At 45.8% G+C, this 20,588-nt stretch overlaps 1 protein-coding gene across 21 annotated transcripts in view; it reads left to right on the top strand.

Moving 5' to 3' along the window:
• The window catches only part of CLASP1 (cytoplasmic linker associated protein 1), a 250,612-nt gene that overhangs the window by 77,457 nt on the left and 152,567 nt on the right, over positions 1-20,588 (top strand). For 18 of the 21 annotated variants that reach the window (XM_089779659.1, XM_089779647.1, XM_089779645.1 and 15 more), the window contains exons 5-8: positions 816-907; positions 1,008-1,083; positions 5,710-5,807; positions 12,062-12,129. In XM_089779659.1, coding sequence (XP_089635785.1) covers positions 816-907; positions 1,008-1,083; positions 5,710-5,807; positions 12,062-12,129 — 334 coding nt within the window. Of the gene's footprint in view, positions 1-815; positions 908-1,007; positions 1,084-5,709; positions 5,808-9,942; positions 10,461-12,061; positions 12,130-15,990; positions 18,194-18,214; positions 19,309-20,588 lie in introns of those variants that run through there. The other 3 variants (XM_089779657.1, XM_089779658.1, XM_089779653.1) reach the window with 3 other exon arrangements.

Here is a 20,588-nt window from a genome sequence, read left to right as displayed (position 1 = left end):
AGGTTCTAAACTGTAGCTTCCAATCCCAGCAAAGTGAAATGGACTCATTCCTTTTCTGAGCTAAATCCACTGAAAGCCTCGTTTACTGGGTGGGGGTCTTTCAGAGTACTCTTGTATAATCCAGGATCTTCCTATTCTGCAAGGGTGTTAATGACCCTCTGATACTTTCTGTAAAAAGAAAGCTTTGTCCCTGGTCGATATTTTCTCTTTGCTTACAGTTATTACAGAACTCTATCCCATTTCAGTGGTGATGCACATGTAGAGTTTGGAAAGATTCTTTAGAAATGAAAGGTACTAAGTAAACATGCTCTCCAGCTCCACCTGCTTGTCCAACAGAGCACTGGTTTCTAAGCCTTGCGTTCCCCTCCCATCTTTCCTCATTTCTGATTTGTCCCAAGATTTTAGGGCAGAAAGAAAGGCAGGGAAAGACACAGCAGCCCACACTGTTTAAATGCCAAATAGCTGGTACTTGTGTTTCCTTACCCTAGAGCTCTAATTGAAGATGATGCACAGCTGGGAGTGTTTGAGCATTAGCCAATCTCCACTAGAGGAGGGCAGACACAGGTGTCATAGATGCTGCGCCTTGGGGTTGGTGGGAATGTGCTGATTAACCAGTGTTATTTTAACTAGCGGTGAGTTAATACAGTCTTCCTATGAGGCCCCCTCCACCCAGGAATCCTTCTAGTCTCTTGTGTGTGAGCACAGAGTTTATATTTAAACCCAAGGCATGATCTCTTGCGACAGGGCTGGGAAAGAAAACCTCACCCACTCTGTTTTCCTTTTTCCCTTTCCACCCTCTTCTCTGTCTTCTGCAGTACGTGTGGGATAGGCTGTTGGGAGGATTCAAACACAAGAATTTCCGGACAAGAGAAGGGATTTGCCTCTGCCTTATTGCAACCCTCAATGTGTAAGTCATAGACTCGGCTTGCTTGGATCAGAGTGTTTTACATTTAAACAAACAAAAAAAATTCATACTGATGCACTTTCTCCACTTTCTTTTCTCCTAGATCCGGAGCTCAGAGTTTAACACTGAGTAAGATTGTGCCACATATATGTAACTTACTTGGAGATCCAAATAGCCAGGCAAGTCTTTGTTGAAACTCTGTGTTAATTTCCATGTTTGCTGGCAGGAACAGGGGTATGATTACTGCTCACAATAAGCTGGGCTCTAAAACGGGTCTCAGATGGCCCACAGGCCAGGAGTCTGTGGCCTGAGCACCCCCTCCAATCTGGCCTGCAAAGTATTTTGGAAAAGTTAATTAATTGCGCCTGTATGGCAGGCCCCGAGGTGGCAGGTAGACCTGGGGGACATGTGGGAGGGAGGAAAGGGAGTGGGAACATGCAGGCTAGCAGGCAGGGCCAGGAGACATGCGAGGGGAGTGTTTGTGTGAATACACAGCAGAGCATGCACTTGAACCCTGCCTGAAGGGGGTACACATTGGCCTGCTATGGGAATTTGAGGACTGGCACTGGTCATAACATGAATTGAGTTTGAGATCCCTGTGCTGAACTTTGATTGGTACATTGAGTGTGTGTGATTAGTACCACCTATTGGTGAAGTTTGCAGCTTCATCTTATGAAAACCCTGCTTTAGTTTTGCTCAGTGTGATTTTAGGGCATGCCTGGTTCTGTTCTCAGTGGCTCTTTGGTGAATCACTGGAGTTACTCTGGATTTCTACTGGTGTCATGGAAATAATTAATCAGAGAGTCTCTTCCTAAAAGTCTAAAATCACGGCGGTTGTTAATTCCTTGTGCCGCAGTGCGTGCTGCTCTGGCCATCTGAGTGAATTCAAGACGACATGAAAGAGATGCAGGAGTCCAGTCTGTCTCTGCTTAGTGGTCGTTGTGCTTGAAGAGCTGCTTCGGGGTGGGGATGTGGCAGAACTGACCTGGTGTCCAAATCAGGGAGCTGGCAGTGGTGTGCGGCTAGAGGGTTTTTATAAGGAGGTTCCTCAAAAATATCCCACCAAAATCTGAGACACATTTCCTACCCCCCTGCGTGGAAATAGTTCTGTTCTCTCTGACAAATCCCTTCTCACCAGAGGATCCAACAGGGCCAGACTTGTAGTTTCTCCTAGGTCCATGACAGGGATTTCTGTTACTGGAGTGCCTCTCCTCTTGAGGTAGAGGGGGGCCCAGTTTCTTTTAAGTGCTCTGCTAAGGCCATAAAGAGGCAAAACCTGGCCAGAAGAGCTTGCAGTCCAATTGGAAACCAGACACAAGTGGAAGCAGAAGGAGTGAAGGTGGGGAAGGGAAAGGGCAGTGAGAGAGAGCTGTTAGATAGGGCAGCTCTTGGCAACTTCCTGGTTCCCGGTCATGGGAAATTGCCCTCCCTTGCTCTCAGCACAGCAAGAGTTTTGCTCCCCCTTGCTTCATGGATGAGTCTCAAGGTGTTTCCCCTACTTGGTGACAGATGCACTGGGATCCCTGGTTGTGGTGTGGTGTTGGGCTGGGTGGTCGGCTGGAGAATAGGTGCCTTGTGGTTTTTAATTTGGACAGCCCTCCTCTCCCCCCGGCCCAGCTGTTGAGAGGAGTTGGTGTCGGAGAGCATTCCCCTCACTGCTGTAAGGGGCTAAGAGGAAGAGCTGGTTACCCTGGTAAAGGGAGAGGGAATAGGAATCCAAACTCCCTTCTAGTTAGGGGTGTAAAAAAATCTATAAATACAGTAATAGTTAAAAAATCCTATTGGTTCCATGGTGAACCATTTTACTTGGGAGGTATGGGTAGGAGGTAGGGAGGAGAAGGATGGTGGAGAGGTTCCCCCGCAGCCACCCCCGGGATGTCCCTTGCTGGCCCCACTCCCGGGGCACCAGCTGCCCAGTGCTGTGGGCTCTGCAGCCAGCAAGCTCCCAGGGAGCTGGCTGCCACCTCATGCTGTGGGCTCCACCAGCCCCCACATCCCTATTTCCAGCACTGGCTGTGCAGACCCTGGGCAGGGGATGGACTTTAGGCACTCTGGCAGGAGAGAGAGATGGGCTCCAGGATCTCTCTCAATGGACAGACAGAGATTCTTTGGCCTCGTCTTCTCTCTCTCTCTCCTCTCCCCTCTCCTCTCTCTCTCTCTTCTCTTTTCCTTGTGCACTGCTAGAGCAGACAGCCAGTGTGTGAGGGGAGCAGTGTAATTTGTCCAATTCCTCCCCGCCCCTTGCGTACTCCTGTTGCTGCCCAGTCCATCTCATAATCAGCTTTTCTAATATCCTGCAGCGTCTCCCCAGAGCAGTGTTTGTGGAGCAGGGAGGAGAGGCCAGGCCTGCCCAAACCAAAATCCCCCTCCCCCCAATCAAGCCTATAAATTACTGTGCCCGGTATCTTTTTAAATCTTTGGCTAAGCTCAAGTGCAGTCAATTTAATCAACGATGTTTCCTCAGTTAGGGGCTACTAGTTCCTGTCCTTCCTGGGGAGAAGGGATGGTGCAGGAGAAGACGGATGGACCTTGTGATCCGATAACACTTCTTTCTCTATCTCTGCTTAATTTCTTCCCTTGAGAATAATTGTGGTAAAGCTGCATTGGCAGAATGTTGATCGACACTGTCCTCTGGTGGCTAAGTGTGGTAGAGCAGAAGCAGGGAAACGTGCCGGGGTTTAGTTTTTTTATTAATTTGTTTTGCTTTGCTTGCTCCAAAGATTCAAGTTGTATTGTGGAGGATTTTGTTTTCACAAGTGGAGGACTTTTGTAAAAAATAATGCTGTTTTTGAGCAGTCATTTTAGCAATTTCCCTTATTCCAGTAAACTCTGGGTATGGCCGTGTGGTTCTAAGCATTTAGATGAGTCTGAGGAGAAAGGATTTGAACAGAAAGACATTAAAAACCTTTTTGAAATTATGTTATTACAGTAAAGAGAAACCACGATCGATACAGCCAAGTCCCGTACCCATGTTACCTCATCTCGTCTGGCATTGGTGTTTATTTAGGCCTAGGGATGCCAGAGTTTAACCTGGCAGCCCCAGGAGTGGTTAACCATGTTCACTGAGACCAAGGGCCCATTCCTAGCCTTGCCTGCCCATCGCTGGCCTAGAGGCGCTCTGCGTCTGAGAGCCGAGCCGATTCCCCGGTGGATCTCCAGCCGGCTAGCCCTGTGCAGTTGCGCCCGTCAGAGCTGTGAAGAGAAGCTCTTGTGGAATGCTGAAGGCCAGTAGGAGCCCGAGTCTGGCCTTGGTTCCAGAACCTGGCGAGAGGAGCAGTTGCGCCCGGAGACACAGCGGCAGTTGACGGGGCAGACAGACAGCTGTGCGAGGAATTCGAGGTGTGGGAGGGTAGAGAGGTGGCCCTCGGGTAGAACGGGCTCTGCCACTTGTCCTCTCCCTGTCTGTGCCGGCTCAGGCAGCGGGCGGCTGCCACGCAGCATTTCACCTGCCCGCTGCTGGAAGGAGCACTCGTAGAGAACAGCCTGGAGAGGAAAAGGGGAAGGGGGCGTGGATGGAGAGAAGGGGATGCTGGGGCCTGAGAGGTGGAAGTCTGGGGCTAGCTGGGCCAGAGGGGAGAGGCGGAGGGAAAGAGGTGACTGGCGGTACAGTGGGAGAGAGGGAATGAGAGAGGAAAGGAAAGACATCTTGACAAGGGCAGAGAAAAATGCATAAAAGCCCTTGGGGAAGGAAGGCCAGAGCTCAGGGGATAGGGAGAAAGCTGAGACCCCACTAGAGGTTTAGCTCCATCCTCCCACAGCAGAGCTGCAGAGTGTGAGCAGCAGCGGAGGTGCTGTGCCGCGTGCTGGCTGTTGTCCCCTCGATAGTCGTACTTCTGCAGCCATACTGCCAGGGGTTCCTCCGCCGGCTGCCTCTTTGGGTGCGGGAGGGGTGTTGCAGGGGAGAGTGTGGGTGAGTTAATGCTAGTGCTGGACATTTCTTCCCCACAGCTTGGGGTGGAGGTGAGGATTGCAGGCATCTTCCAGAGCACACACTCCTCACCCGCAGAGCCCTATGCATTTACGTGTTTTTTCTTTCCTTGTTCGGTGACATAGTCCAGCTCTGTATCATGGGTCTGGAGGGAGCCGGTAGCCAAGGCAATTTTTCCGTGGTAGTTCTTTGGCATTTTATTTTTCACTAGGAGATTGGCCTGTCTCTGCATAATCTAAGAACAGAAAGTCAAGTACTTCCATTAGTGAGCGGTCCTGATGTCTTGATGTGGAAGGACTTTTTTTGCAACTGATATAAAAATTACTTCTTCCCTCCATTCTGTTAATTCAACATAGATAAAATGATAATGTAATAAGTGCCTCTCCCGATTTAGTGCCGTCTCACAGACTCATTGTGTTGGTCCATGGTTCTACAAAATCTGTTTATCCGCTTTACCATGATGGTCATAAAGAAGAAAAAGTAGGTTTATAATTAGCCTTTATAACACATATCCATCCTTGATGAATGGGTGAGTGGAATTTAAAGGTGAGCAGACTTACTGCATGCACAGAGGCTGGTTACTTATGCTCAGTTCCCAGCTCTGCCACTGATTTGACATCTGTTCTTGGGCAAGTCGCTGCACCGCTCTATGCCACAGTTTCCTCATTAGTGAAATGAGTTTAATGATATTTATCACTCTCTCAGATCTATGGTTGAAAAGCAATGAATAAGTGCTATGTTGTTACTAGCTAAAAATCCTGGGAGCCGTTGTGTCAGAGAAATGGATACATTGCTTTGTTTGCTTCTCTTAGGAAGTAATATGAAAAAATTTCAAAAGATGATTAATTTCTATTAAATCTCTTTCTTCGCTATTTAGGTTCGAGATGCAGCAATAAACAGCCTCGTGGAAATTTACAGACATGTAGGTGAACGTGTAAGGGCAGATCTCAGTAAAAAAGGATTACCACAGTCTCGGTGAGTTAAGAATATCCAATCTCTGTCTTTCTTGGTTTCTTTTAACTATTGTTGCATTGAGGGACTATGCCTGCAAGTCTTTTTGTGGAATTGGGCCCTTAGGTTGCCATCCTGCAAACACTTTGCACGCTCTTAACTTGACTCAGAGTACAAAGTTTCTCTGGTCCGGCTGGATCAGTATCCGCCTGCAGGGGTGTGTGTGTGAGGATGGGGGGAGCATTCCTGTCCAGCAGTGGGGGGAAAAGGGGGAATACTCCAGCTGGGCTGTAGCAGCTTTTCTGCTTACCCCCCCCCCCCCCCCCTTTAATCAGTTAATTAGTTAGCCATTACATGGGAGTCTACATCCCTACTGTAGACATACCCAGAGATAAGCTTTGGGCTTGCACAGGTCTCTTTTTTTCAGGCCTGGGATGCTAACTCAGTGTGTCACTGCTAAATACAAGGTGGAACAGATGGTTGCACAGAAATAGTTAATATTTCAAGGGATCATTAAAAGTTATGTGTCCTGCAAACACCCCTCTAGTCATAGAGAAGAAAGAAAGGGGGAAGGCAGCTGGGGGAAGTTTGTTAGTGGGTTACAGATTGTTGTAATAAGCCATCAATCCCGTTTCTCTATTCAGTCCATGATTTTAGTGTCTAGCACAGTTATACAATTCAGCTCCCAGGCTTGTCTTTTGGAAGTGTCATGCAGGTTTTCTGTGAGGAGAGTCCGATGAAGAGTAATCGCTCAGTGAGAAGTGTTCACCCACAGGTGCTGGGTGGTTTTGTCTGTTATCATTTTCCTCTGTGAGTTCATTTGTGAACATAGTGATTGGTTTCATCCATATAGTTGATAGTGGGGCATTTAGGGCACCTGGAGCATCTCTCTCCTAGGAAATTACTTCGAAATAATAACTCCCAAAATAACTATTTTGAAATAGCGTGGCCACACTACAGGGAAGCCTCGAAATTAGTCTGTGGCAGGCTCCCTTAATGTGGACGCACTACCTCGACTTAGAGCCCCAGGGAGCATTGAGGAATAATTACTTTGAATGATTCTGGAGAGTAGCTATTTTGAAATAGCAGCAGCGGAGTGTCGAAATTACTTTATTTCGTTACTTTATTACGTTATTTCGAAATAACGTTATTCCTCACGGAAAGCGGGAGTTGTTATTTCGAAATAACAGGCTTGGTAGTGTTATTTTGAAATAAGGGGAGTTATAGGTGTAGACCAGGACTAGGTGAGGACCATCACGTTTTGTGATAGGCATGTGTAGGACCAGTGGATCTTGAAATGCGTTTTGAGAGGCGTGTTGATCATTGAAGCAATGGAGATCAGTTTGTTCCCTCTAATTTTTCTCAGACCTGAGCAGAATGAGTTTTGTTACGTGCACTAATCTGGAGGTGATGTGTGATGCATCACTTTCATATTGGTGCACATAACAAAATGTGTGTGGTCTGGGTAGAGGTTGGGGCAGAGGCTTGAGATGCAGGGGGTGAGAGCTCCAGCTGGGGCTGAGGCCTGGGGTGCGGGTTCTAAGATGGGGGCAGGGATGAGGGGTCAGGACTGGGGCAGATGTCTGGGTGTGTGTGTGGGGGGAGGGGAGGTGAAGACTCCGCTGGGGATGTGAGCTCTGCAGTGTGGCTGGTGATGAGGTGTTTGGGGTGCAGGCTTCCCTGGGGCTGCAACAGGGAGAGAGGACTCCCCCCTAGCTCTGTCCCCCCACAGCAGCACTTGGGCTGGGGCGAAGAGGTGCCGTTACTATAGCTGTGGCAGGTCCGGGCCAGGCTGGATTGGGGCTATGGGAGAGACCCCTCTCCCCTGTCTTTGGCAGGACCATGGATGGGCTGGGTTGAGATGGGGTGGCCTGTTCCATGATGAGGTCTACTTCTGTGGCAGAGAGTCCTTGTTAGGTGAAGGTGGTTTTGAGTGTGTTCAGGCTTATATCCTGGACTGTCTCCCTGGAGCCTATTCTGCAATATTTGATTGCCTGGCTGCATGGAACAGATTTCCTGGTGTGTTTGGGCAGTGAAGGAAGGTGGGAGGGATCCATGGATTGCTTGTAACTCAGATCATAATAGGTTTATGTTGGAACATTCTGCTTTGTCACTTCCTCTTGGACTTCATAGGTTGTGCATGCATATGAAATATATTAGGAACACAAAGGGCAATGGTAGAAGTCCATTGTTACATGGAAAAATGGAATTCTCAGGAATCCCGTACAAAAGGCAGACGTCTTCAATAAGGTGTAAACTTTCAGCAGCGAGAATAACTAAGCATGGGAACAGTTTATTAAGGGGCCGCGGTGGATTCTCTATCGATGACTGTTTTTAAATCAAGGTTGGGTGTTTTAGGTCTGCTCCAGGAGTTATTCTGAGGAAATTTTATAGTCTGGAGCTCAGACAAGGAGGATCATTGATGGCCCTTTGTGGCCTTTGAATCTAGGACTATAGAGCCACCAGTTCAGGCTGGTAAATGACCGCACCGTTAAAAGGACGTGGGCTGCGGGGTGGCCAGGCATCTGGTTTTTAAGCCGAGTGCCTGATCGAAAAAGGATCCTAGCGGCTCTGGTGAGCACAGCTGACCAAGCGGCTAAACGTCTGGTTGGCCTCAGCAGTTGGGTTTGCGTGGCTCCCAGAAGTGGCCAATGTGTCTCTCCGGCTACTGGGGGGAAGGGCCATGTTGGGGGCTCTGCGCACTGCTTGAACCTGCCGTGCTGGCATCACCTTGAGAGTCAGCTTTGCAGCTTCCATTGGCCAAGAACCGTAGCCAGTGGAAGCAGCGTTGGAACTTGAGGTAAGTGCTGCCTAGAACCCACACCCCAGTCTCCTGCCCTGAGTCTCTCCCAGAGCCCTCACCCCTCCCAATGCAATCCCCCGCCTCAAAACCCCTCCCACACTCCAAACCCCTCAACCTTCTCTCCCAAACTGGAGCCTTCTCCTACACCCCAACCCCTTCATGCCTGTCCCCACCCCAAAGCCCACACTCCTAGCTGGAGCCCTCACCTCCTCCTGCACTCCAACTCATGTCCCCTCCTAATTTTTTCCATCCATGCATGGAATACATTTTGTTATGTGCACCAAGGCATATGTGGATGTGCACCACCAGTAGAAACAACTGCTGACAGTTGTGGGTGCTCTGCTAACCCACTGGGCGGCATTTGAATCTCTCCTGGGTGACCACCCACGCACTCAGCTTACAGGGAATAGGGTCTCCAGTCACCAGCCCCCGCCTGGTAAAAAAAAATGAATAAGTGATGATGGGGGACCACAAGTGAGAGAGAGGGGATGATGGAGTAAATAGGGGAGAGGCCTTGGAGAAGGGGTGGGACTGGGATAGGGCATCAGGGAAGGGGGGGACAGGAGAGAGGCAAAGGTATTCTGTTTTCTGGTGTCAGAAAGTTGGCAGTCCTAATAGGCAGGATAAATATCACATATTCAGCATTTCCCGGCCCAAGCATTAAAAATGTCAAATTCCCCCCACTCCAAATACAGACAATTAAGAGATTTAAATAAAAATTACACATTTTGGGCCCTTTATATTTACCTCCTGGCTACGGATGTAATAGTGTAGTCAATTAACCGATTAACTGATAAGCAAAACCTTATAGGTTAATGTTATAGACTACACACATTTCCCCCGCCCCTTGCAAGTATACTTTTTTAGCAGGCTGTCCAGCAGTCGGGCTCAGTCCTGGCTCCTGCCAGGTCCAGCACCTACCCCGGCTGTGGCTCTGCATTTAAAGTGTATTAGGATCTGGGCAGGCAGGCAGCCCGGTTCAGCTGTGGCTTGTGCTGGATCCGGGAGCTCAGACCCTCACTAGACAGGGGCTGCTGCCACCCTGTGCTGCTGTCTCTTTATCAGAGCAGCAGGCAGCTGGTCCATGAGGGGAGCTGGTTTTTAAAAAGGCTCCCCTCATGGACCAGCTCCCACCTAGCACCCTGCGCTGCTGCCTCTAATACCAAGGCAGCAGTGTGGAGTGGCAGCGGTCCTCGGGAGTAAGGCCGGAGTGCACTGGCTGCCGGCCCCACTCCTGGGGACTATAGAATAGTCGACTAACTGTTAAGAATTCATGAGGTTACTCGACTAGTCAATTAACTGACAGGCGTTCAAACCTCTCAGGTACAACTGGGCTGTAGTGTCAAGATTTTTCTATACAGCCATAAGGGCTAGAAACTTACTACTTTTTTAAATGAAAGCTGAGATTCTTGAGTAAAAATGTCCAATAGGGCTAAATGCAGAATATATGCACTTCTCCCATTCTAGGTGCTCAGCAGCATAGAGGATCAGGCTCTGGATTCGATAAGTGGAACATAGGGTCCCATAGCTCAGACCAGGCAGTAAAACTGCTTAGAGAGGAGATGATTGCAGGAAATATTTGAGAAGGAAATGGATCATAAGGAAGCCTATGAAAGAGGAAACAGAATGTGTGCGTGGGGGTGTGTGTATGTGCACACGAGAGTGGTATAGGGGAAGCAGGAAGTGGACGTAAGCTTTGGGGCAGCATAATAAGTCAGAGCTCGGTGGGAATGGAGAAGACAGAGGAAGTGATTACCAGACAGCAGACATGGTGGAATGAGAAGATAGGTACGTGGCAGTGAAAACAAACGTAGGCAGAATCTTAACGGGGAGGATGAGCTGATACAATCCAACTGACAGAGACCCACAGACAGGTAGGTTTGAGCCAAAGTCTGCTCTTTCCTGGTTCTGTAAATCGCTTAGTGTCTGAAATCATCATCAGTGAAACCTAAGTACCTTCTAGTCACTGCCAAATATGGAATAATTACCAGCAAAGATTGTGGGGAAGTGTATTCAGATCTGATAAATATTGCTGTTGTGCTCTAGCTCCTGGCAAAAGGCCAGTGTGGCCGTAGTTGTCATAGGGGCTGTTTTCCCCGGCCTTTCAAGGGCAGGCTGTCACGGGACTCAGTACGTTATTCGAATGCTCATTGATAGACACACTAACTATAACAGCATGCGCAGTCTAAAACTCCAGAACAAGGGACTTTTTGCACCCCTCAGGGATCAGTATGGTTTATATTATTGTGTCTCAACCTCGCAGCCTCAACTTCCATGTCTGTGAAATGGGTTAATACAAGCTGTAATGTATTGTTCTGCACTTTGCTTTCAATCTTACAACCAGTGTGTGTTATGTGTAATAAATATTTGGTTTAGTGAGAAGTTTTGTGGGTTTGCATGGCAGGATGCTTTAGATGTTAAAAGTCAATTTGTGTCAGTTAGCTGCAGATAGGGTGATATGGAGCTCCATCGCATCAGTGGGAGCTTGGCAACAAATTGTAGTACCAAGGTCTTGTGTGGTTGGGGGGGGGGGGGTGGAGGGAACTGTGTGAGCTGCAGAATCTCCTCTTGTCCTGTGTGCACGCACCCACAAAAAGGCCTTCCACAATATCCAAGAGCACTACACTTCATAGGCAGGAATATTGTCCTGGGCTAATGATCTCCTACAGAGGTGGAAATACCCAGGTGAAAACAAGGCATGAACGGAAAGGAATTGTCAAGGCCAAACAAGAACGATCATTAAAGCCCAGGGCTTTTTTTCCTTTATCAACAATTCTACAAATGGTTAAAGTGCAGCAAAGTCATAAGCAACTGGAAACAGGTTTGTAATGGAAATGGCAACCTTAATACACAGTGCTGCCTGTTTGCCTATAGTATGCCACCTGCTGTCTGTGTGTCTTCTTTTTTCATCTGTGTTTATTAATAAACTAATATTTAATCTTCACATTATACATAAAATAGTTGAGATCAGGGTGGGAAACTTCAGGCCTGGGAGGACGGATACGGCCCCTGACTTGCCTGGATCCGGCCCCCAAGGGTCAAGGCTCCCTTCCAGCACTGGGGAGCCTGCGCTGGCACTCCAGCCCACCTCCACCCCACTGTGGGGCTGGAGCACACAAACTCTACTAGCCTAGGCCCCCTAGGCTCTGGTGTGCAAGGGGAAGGTGGGGAGTGCCTTTCTCTTTCTCAGCTGGGGGCCACAACAGTGACGGCTGGTTTTTGGGTTTTTTTGTTTCTCACTTGTGTGCGGCCCCCGACTGATTTTTTTCTGTGGGTCAGCAGCCCCCAACCCAAGAAAGTTTCCCCACCCTTGGTTTAGATACTCATCTTGTTCTCATTAAAGTCAATGGCAAAAGTCCCAATGACTTCAATGGGAACTGTGTTGGTCTCTTAATCAGCGCGCTAGGTTACGGGCGTCACAGCAATTCACTTTGGCTGCACAGTATGTAATGCATTTTCTTTAACTTTCAAACAGGTTGAATGTAATTTTTACAAAATTTGATGAGGTCCAAAAATCTGGAAACATGATCCAGGGAGCAGGTGGTAAGTAGAATACTGTTATTGTCTCAGCTTTTTGTGAACTATCAGCGTTGTGGAAATTCATAAAATAAGTTGTGTACTCGTTCCAAAACATTCTATTTTTTTCTGTACTTCTGGGAAGGGTGACGGTTAGTTCACATGCCTCGTTGTGTGATGGAGTGGGGTAAAACACTAGGCTGTATGTGCGTTTCTTTAGAATGGAGGGGAATCTGAAGTTTCTTCACCATAAAGGATGCTTTTTGTTCTTCTGAAGAACATAATTGAGAACTAGTGTTTTTGTCTAGATCTAGATGTGGGAAGGAAGAATTAACGCCTTTATCAACTATTGCAGTGTTCACCAATTGACTATATATTTACTTCAATCCATTGAATGACCAGGACAACGAATTGGACTGAATTCACTCCTAATCTAACTTCATTGATGTCAGTGAAGTTAGACAAAAGATGAATGTGGCTCATTATGTCTTAATGAGAGCTGCTATAATGGACTCGGATGTATCTAACATAGGTTCTCCTTAAAAGGCATTCAACTAGTTACGTCGTAGTACTGCTGTTGCTTATTGGAATTTCATGGGACATACTTGTGCGTGATGGTGTTGTGATATCTTATTACCACACTGTGCCCATATAGGCCCACTGCACTGAAATGGTGTGAAATAGTGGTAGTTCATTTTCATTGGAAGTTTGCTTAGTAACTTATTAACGGGCCACAAATTAAATTTGCAAGTGGATTATCTGAACAATCTGAGGGCAGTCCTGGAGGAAAGTCAAATAGTCATTGCTAGGACACTCGTTTGTATCCAAGGAATGAATCACCATTAAGAATGTTTTGTTGGACAGTAGAAAAATTGAGTAGTTTCAGATTTCAAACATAAGATTTTAGGTGTATAATTATTTTACCTTGGATATAACTCAGAAGGGTATCTGCTCCTTAACCTGCTCAACCCCAGGACAGTCTTTGACATCTCAGCACTTTCTGTGGTCTCAGAGGTGTCTCAGGAGCTGTTGCTACAGGCCCTAGAACTGTGAAAATATCCTGAAGTAGATAAATGGAAGAAGAGTGATGGGCCTTTTCTAAACAGGCGTTCTTGGCTTATTGAACTTCAGCTTGTCCTGATTCACAGAACATAGACAGCATATTGTTGTCTTGATTATTTTTTCAAAATCACTTTAAATATGTTTGCTGTTCTTAAATGGAAGTGTAACTACTCATAGGTATAAACTAAACGCCTGTGAGTGTGCGTGAGCATGTGGTGAGTGGACTGCCAAGAAAGTTCTCAGGTGTTTCACTTTCCCTTGGTGATGTAGGCAGATTCATGCCCCCCTTCCTAACTACTGCTCCCCCAGTCATTCCCAGCCCTTTCTCTAGCCAATGTATGAGGAAACTTTGTGCAGGGAACCTTTACGTTCAGGGGATGCCCTTCAGCACTGGTGTTTAGAAAGTAAATGTGACTTGTCACCAAGGTGGATGACACGTGTTTCATCGTGGCCTAAAGACAAACTTGCTGTCTACCGAGATTATGCTTTTTTCCCCTGCTTTGAAAACAAAGAAGATCCAGTCCAACGTCTGTCGTAGTTTACAGGAAAGGCCATAAATAACATACACCTCAAAGCTTAGCTTTTCACAGGAGCCCACCTCCTAAATCCGGTAATTACTTTCGGAGTTTGACACAGGGCACTGCCTGTTGCCAGGGTCTCTCCCTTGTTATCAGAAGCACTGCTCCTTTGAGGTCATGCCTGCACTGTGCTTTTCCTGTTTCAGTAGCGGGACAGTGGGAGAGTGGGGCAGATGCCATCAGCTGGAATGTGGTATTATCTGAGCAGGATAGGTAACATGGTGGAGTTGGTGCAGAACCATCAGTACTAGAGTTAGCCCAGACCCATGCTCATCTGCACTGGTATTAACCCTCCAAGAACCTGCAGCTGTGTCATGGTGGAAAAGCTCCACGTAGACAAAGCCTCAGACTTTTTCTACACTAGTGTTTTTCACCCTGTGTTTTGTAGGCCCTCTGGGGCTCTGCAGACTAAGATTTTTCAAAGAGCTTCACACCTTTATTTGAAATTTTTGAGGGTCCTTCAAATAAAAAAAATGTTGAAAACCACTGTTTTCTACAGAGACCTCTCAATAGGAGTAATTGCCATTTTTGAAGACAGTAAGTCCCTGTCCCCACTATAGAAATCATGTTTAATCGAGGTGCCCAAAGCATGTTATAACAAGGTTTATGCTGGTGTCTCTAGACAGAAAATTCCTGTGATGATCATGTTCGAAAACCACCGATGAAATTCTGGCAGCACTAAAGTCAGTGGCAGAATTCCTATGGTTTTTAATGGGGCCAGGATTTCACCTCCTATTTTTAGCCTTTCTCTTGTCCAGGCTTAGAGCACAGCTCTTTAGCATGGTTATAAGACGGGAAAGAACAAATGCAGTTACACTGTGTCCACACATGCTAGAACCCTGAGGCCTTCTTCGGTGGGTGGGTAGTTGTAGTGTACTGTTGGTGAACAGGGTGGTTCGTAACAGAGTCCTGGCCACGTAGAAGCACTCTCCTGTGCTAATTATAACAGGGTTCCAGAATGGTTGTCAAGCCTGCCGTTGATATGTGGGAGAATTAAGTAGGCAGAAAGGAAATAATTGTGATATGTGTGATTTGTGCTAGGAGAATCAGACATAAGTGATAAGTGCTAGGAGAATCGGACAATGAAAACCTATACAGAGTAAACCTCGCCATTCATGGTAGATGCATTCCTAGCAGCACTGTGAATTGGCAAAATCCATGAATACTGAGGATGCAGCTGCTTATGTAACCCACACACCTAGTGTGGTTCGCTGTCCCATGTAGTGGCACTTAGACCACTTACAGGATCAGCTCCTGAACTTGCTGGGAGCCATGGGGAGCTTGCTGAAGGGGGCAGGGAGCTGTGGCTCCCAGCCACCATGGTGTGTGGCGGTGGGTTTGGGGGGAGCCCTGACCGCTGCTGCCCTCCTGCAACAGGCCTGCCCCCCTCCCCAGCCTATATCCTCCTCCCTGCCCCCGCCAGACCAGAGTGTGGAGTGCAATAGGAGCAACAGTTTTTTGATCTGAGCAGTGAGATATTCAGTTTACTAGTAACACTCATCAAAGTAACGGGATATATTCTGCTACCGGTGATGCTGATATAAATCTTGAGTAACACTACAGAAGCCAGTGGATTTATGCCAGTGTATCCGTGATCAGAATTTGAGTCATTTTATATTTTTCCAAATAAACAATCCCAGCGTTGTTTTTTTGCATTGTGGTTTATCATAATTGTCTCAGATTGATGTTAAAACACTTCATAATGTTTCTTATGAATCTGGACTTTGATTTAAGGCTTAATAATATTAATAAAACAACAGTTTTGTTGGGGGAAGGAGCATAAGACCGAATAGTAATTTGAAGCAGGATTTATATATATATATAAAAAAATCAAACAGAGGGCAGGATTTCATCTTTGTAAGTATGCTGCTTTCTGAGTGTGTTGCTAGGTTACCAGAAGGCCTTACAGCCAGAAAATGGAGCTAAGGTGCATGTTGCATTTTTCGATGATTCTTGGTGTCTCTGTTTTGGTTTTTTTACATATAATTAGTCAACCTCTTGAGGCAAAAATTACAGTTTTTCTCTCTTTGGCTTTCAACAGCCTAATTATTTTTGTTTAACTGCTTTTGCTAATTATGCAGATGTGCTTTTATCCCTGGGCGACATAGATTTTCAGCATGAAAGAGTCAATAATTGCAGGTCTAGTCAGTTGCTGTCTTCATATGGCATCACATGATGGTCTTTAATTGGATGTGGTATGGAGAGGGGGCCTTGTACATAAATGTAGATTTAATTTACTCCAAGCTGTTCTGCTTTTCCTGGATTTAGGCCTAGAAGGGCTAGAATCAAGCTTGTTGCAATTGGTATTTTTTTCCCTTTGACTGCAATAGGCTTTGGATCAATCCCTATCTACAGAGACTTCTGAATTCAAGTATCAGAAAGGACCAGGTTAAGCAGGTGGTTAAGCAGTGACTAAAGGTAGATGATCTAAAGGTACAATGTGGTCAATGTCTCTTATTCAGAAAAGGAATGACAATCATTTTATAAATAAACAAAAGTGTTTTTTTTATAAAGTCCCACTGGTCTTTGCAACATTCCAATCTGCTATTGTGTGCCATGAAACATTGTTTTATATTTCAATGCTATGGGCCAAATCTTGAAGTTATACACAGGAGCAGATTGTTCCACACTGGTCTGTGTGAACCCTTTTCCTTGCATAACTGGGGGTGTGTGCGCGTCCCCTCCCATGTCCACAGATGTTCTCTTCTCCAGCGGGATCTCTGCTTGGACGGGGCACCTCATGGAGCATGGCTGAGGGACGGATAGGAAATGAGACGGGTGATGCTGCTGTCTGTGGAAGTCCAGGGGGAAGGTCTGACAGCTGGGAGCCCTGAGCAGCCAGTGTCCGTGGGCTGCTGCCAGCAGAAGGGGGGCTAGTGGAGAAGCACCCCATTTCAACAGGATGGCTCCTGTCTCTCTGCAGAATGGGGGGGATCCCTCTCAGTCAATCAGTGGGGCCTACAGATGGATCCCACCTTTCCGACCCTTTGCCAACGGAGAGCATACAAGGACATTTTTATGATTTTTCTACAGTTTGCCATAGGAGGAGGTCGGGGGTCAGCCTGAATCTTGCTCCTTACACATGGATTTTGAGGGGCATGATATCTTTTATTAATGCTTTTAAAAACCTTGAGGATTTAGGTTCATGCTTTGGCGACCTGAATTGTTTATCACATACCTTCCTTTAGGAGAGCAGCTTTGAGTACTTCATACTAATAACACAAATCACAAGCTGCTGCTTATTGATTTCTGTTTAGAATGGGCTCCACTATGCATACAGACGTTCATTATGCAGTAATAATGTCCTGCTTACTCCCTCTTCAAAGAAAGAATAATTTATTAATAATAAAATAATGACACTGATAGCAAACGCAATAAATCTGCCTCAGCCAAAGGTCTAGAAAGAAAGATGAATTTTTCTCTTGCATACTCTCTAAGTTATATTTACAGCTAAGGGGATGTTTAGTCTAATGTGACCATACTACACTTTCATGAATCCTGTTTTGTTTCTCAGTTTGTTTCTAATAATCTTGAGAACCTGGAAGTAATTAGGAGAAAACTAGTAATTTTCTAGGCTTTCATCTGCCATTCCAGTTATATACTTATAGCCACTCTCTGCTATTTTGATATGGGGGAAGATTTGCTATGCTGCAGTGTTTCTGCAGCTGTGATGTTATGTGGGTAGCAAGCCACATACAAACAAGGAAATTGCAAAATTGAAGGGATGCTTTTTGTAATGCCTCAAGAGGCTTGAACTAGCAAACAGCATTGAGTTTTCCTGGATTTACACTCTGTTGCATGCTTAATTGTCCAATAGGGCTGGCATTCTATGAATCTTGCTGCCTTGGTGATGAAAGCAAAATTCATTGACTGAACATTCCCTTGGAAAAGGAGAGAAAAGAAATACACCCCTATCTTTGGAGAGGAGAGGACAAATGAATGTCCTTGTCATGCCCCTTTGAATTTATAAGGTGCTCCAAGAAAACAGTGCTGTTCTGGTCCAGGACTAAGGCTCGGAGGTGGTACAGCAATACAGAGAGCTAATAATAACAACACAGCTTTGAGCATGGTAAAAAGATATAAATGGATCCCTCAGATTAGCTCTGTTAGTTTTCTAGAAAACAATCAAAAAAGTGGGCAGAAGTGATTTGGATTTTCTTTTTGACAAACCTCCTCCTAGATCCTGTTCTTATGTCATGGGACTTAAAGAGGGAAGTGAAAGAACAATCTCAGGAGGACAAATGTTGCTCAGCTGAGTGCAGAGTAGGCTTTTATTTTGGAATAGGGGTAGCCGTTGTCGTCTGTGCTAGGTCACAGAGAGAAGCCGTTAGGGAGGGTGGAGAGTTTACTGGTGCTTAAGTTATCGAGAAATGTACAGTAGGGTTGCTGTTCGAGCACAGCACTCTTTATTAGCATCTCAGGATCACTGCAGAATATGACTGCTGGGAAAGGTAGGCATTCGGCTTAATGAACGAGCAAAAGCAATGACAATTTTCATTTATGCCTGGGAATCTGTTTGTGTTTTCATTTCTTTTTAATCTTGATAAATGATGATAGATTATTATTGAGATATTAGTGTAATAAAGAAGCAACTTTAAAAAATAGGCTAGAAGCATACTTTGCATATAAATAGCAAACATGATTGAGACTTGCCTCTATTATGTCTAAATGCAGATAAATTGAACAGGGGTGGAGGAGGATCAGATGTCTAAGAGAAAAACACTTAGAGAGGAAATTGACCGATGGAATTTTTAACCATCATTCATGATTTGTGTGGTATGTTTGAATATTTGTTGATGTGTTCTTTTATTATTAGCTGATAAAGCAAAGGAAGACAGTTTAAGTAAATAGATATTAAGACGGTCTCTGATCATTTGTACATCAACACTGAAATGCAGTTAACGAAACAGACTGAATGGAGACGACATTGGCTTTTCTGTAATTTAGGTGGGCTTTTTTGGCTAAGGTTCTATAGCAGAAAGGATATCTATTGAAGGTCAGAAACTGTGAGGCACGGAGAGACAATTAGGCAGAGGAACTTGGGATATATTTGACCGTGGAGCATTAGTTTTCAGGATAGATGTGTATGCTACATGTCTTTCCATGGTGCATTCCAGTCCCGTGTTTTCATTTCTGTATTTGAGAAGTCCCATTTACGTTAGCCATTTTGGTAAAACTGTCCTTTCTCTCGCCTCAATGCCTCCCCCCCCCCCCCAACTCCATTTGTTTTTCTGTTGAAAAATGTACGAGATCCTGGCTTTCTCTTGTGTGACACAACAGCGCGCTTGTTTTAACTGATTAAATATGAGAGAAGTTTACGTATGAGGTTGCTGGTATCTGAATAGAATATGGCTGTGTACTGACGTTTTTCCTTTTGCTATATGATCTTACTTAGAGATTTTTAATATAATGGTTTAGAAGTTATAAACCAACTGTGTTCATTTAAACGAGGTAAGATTGATATTAGAGAGATAATACTTTGCATTTCTATAGCTCATTTCATCCCAGGCTTTCTTCATGCAAGTCCTTTTAGAATACTTCTACGATCCCATAACACACCTGTTAGGTAAGTTAACGTTATTGCACACATTTTCAGATGGGGAAGAGGAGGTGAAGGAATGTTAAGTCACTTGTGTTTTATCACCCAGCAAGTTGTTGGTAGAAATGGGACTAGAAACCTGAGGGTGCTAGTCCTTATGCTAATCACTAGACTGCATTCCCTGCCACAGTAGAGAATGGTTATTAATCTTTGCCATCTGTGTAAAGTTGTCATTTCAGCATGCAAGCTCCTTTTATTTGGCTTAGATAGAAGAGATATGAGAGTGCCACTTCATATATTATTTTCCAAACATGGAATCTCCCTGTTTGGATGGATCTCATATACTGGAGAAATGGTCATGTTCTGTTTCTTGTGTAAACTAAACATATGTTTATTGTTATTCATAAAGCATATGAATGATCTCTTCAGGCTGGGGATTCTATGGTTCTTAGGGTACGTCTACACAGCAGTGTTATTTCGGAATAACATAATCCGCGTCTACACTACCAGCCTTTATTTTGACATAATGTCAAAATAATGGTGAGCTGGAGGACTGCTTCCTCAGACTCCTGTAACCCTCATTGAATGAGAAGTGAGGGAAGTCCGAGGAAGAGTGCTCTTTCTCGGGCTTCCTGCTGTGTAGACAGTGCCAAAAGCTGAATTAAGCTATTTTGACTTAAGCTATGCAATTGACGTAGCTCACTTTGCATGGCTTAATTCGACTTTAGTCCTGCTGTGTAGACATAGCCTTAATGACCAGCTGATGGAGTTGAGGGCTGAAAGGGCTTTAGTCCAGCTGCTCTAAGGTGTCAGGAAAGGCGTGACCTAGAGGTCTCATTGTCGTCATGAACTGCGCAAGCATAAAATGTTAGAAGAAAAATGGCTGATGGAATCTTCTTATGGCTTCATCAGGCTGGAACCCAAAGTTCAGTGGACCCCAGTGGGCCCCTTGAGATATTGAGAGAGGAACATCTGCTTGTGGTCCTTCTCATATGGAAGGGTGGCACTGACCCACTGAAAAATCAGTCAGGGACCACACACAAGTGAGAAGCAGAAGAACCCCAAACCAAACCTCCCTGATGTGGTCCCCAACTGAGAAGGAGAAAGACGCTTTCCCACATTCCCCTTGCATACTGGAGCTCAGAGGGGCCCAGCCTAGTAGATTTTGTGTTCTCCAGCCCTGTGGTGGGGTAGCAAGGGGCTGTAGTGTCAGCGTGGGGGGAGGCCCTGAACCTTGGGGGCTGGATCCAGGTAATCCTGGAGTCAAATCTGGCCCCCACGCCTTAGGTTCCCCACCCCAATCTAGA

The sequence above is a fragment of the Pelodiscus sinensis genome, chromosome 7 (genome assembly GCF_052426305.1).
Source record: "Pelodiscus sinensis isolate ZL-2025 chromosome 7, ASM5242630v1, whole genome shotgun sequence".
In the NCBI taxonomy this organism is placed as follows: Eukaryota; Metazoa; Chordata; order Testudines; family Trionychidae; genus Pelodiscus; species Pelodiscus sinensis.
Note: the sequence above shows the minus strand (reverse complement) of the source record. Positions and strands in the feature narration are given on the sequence as shown.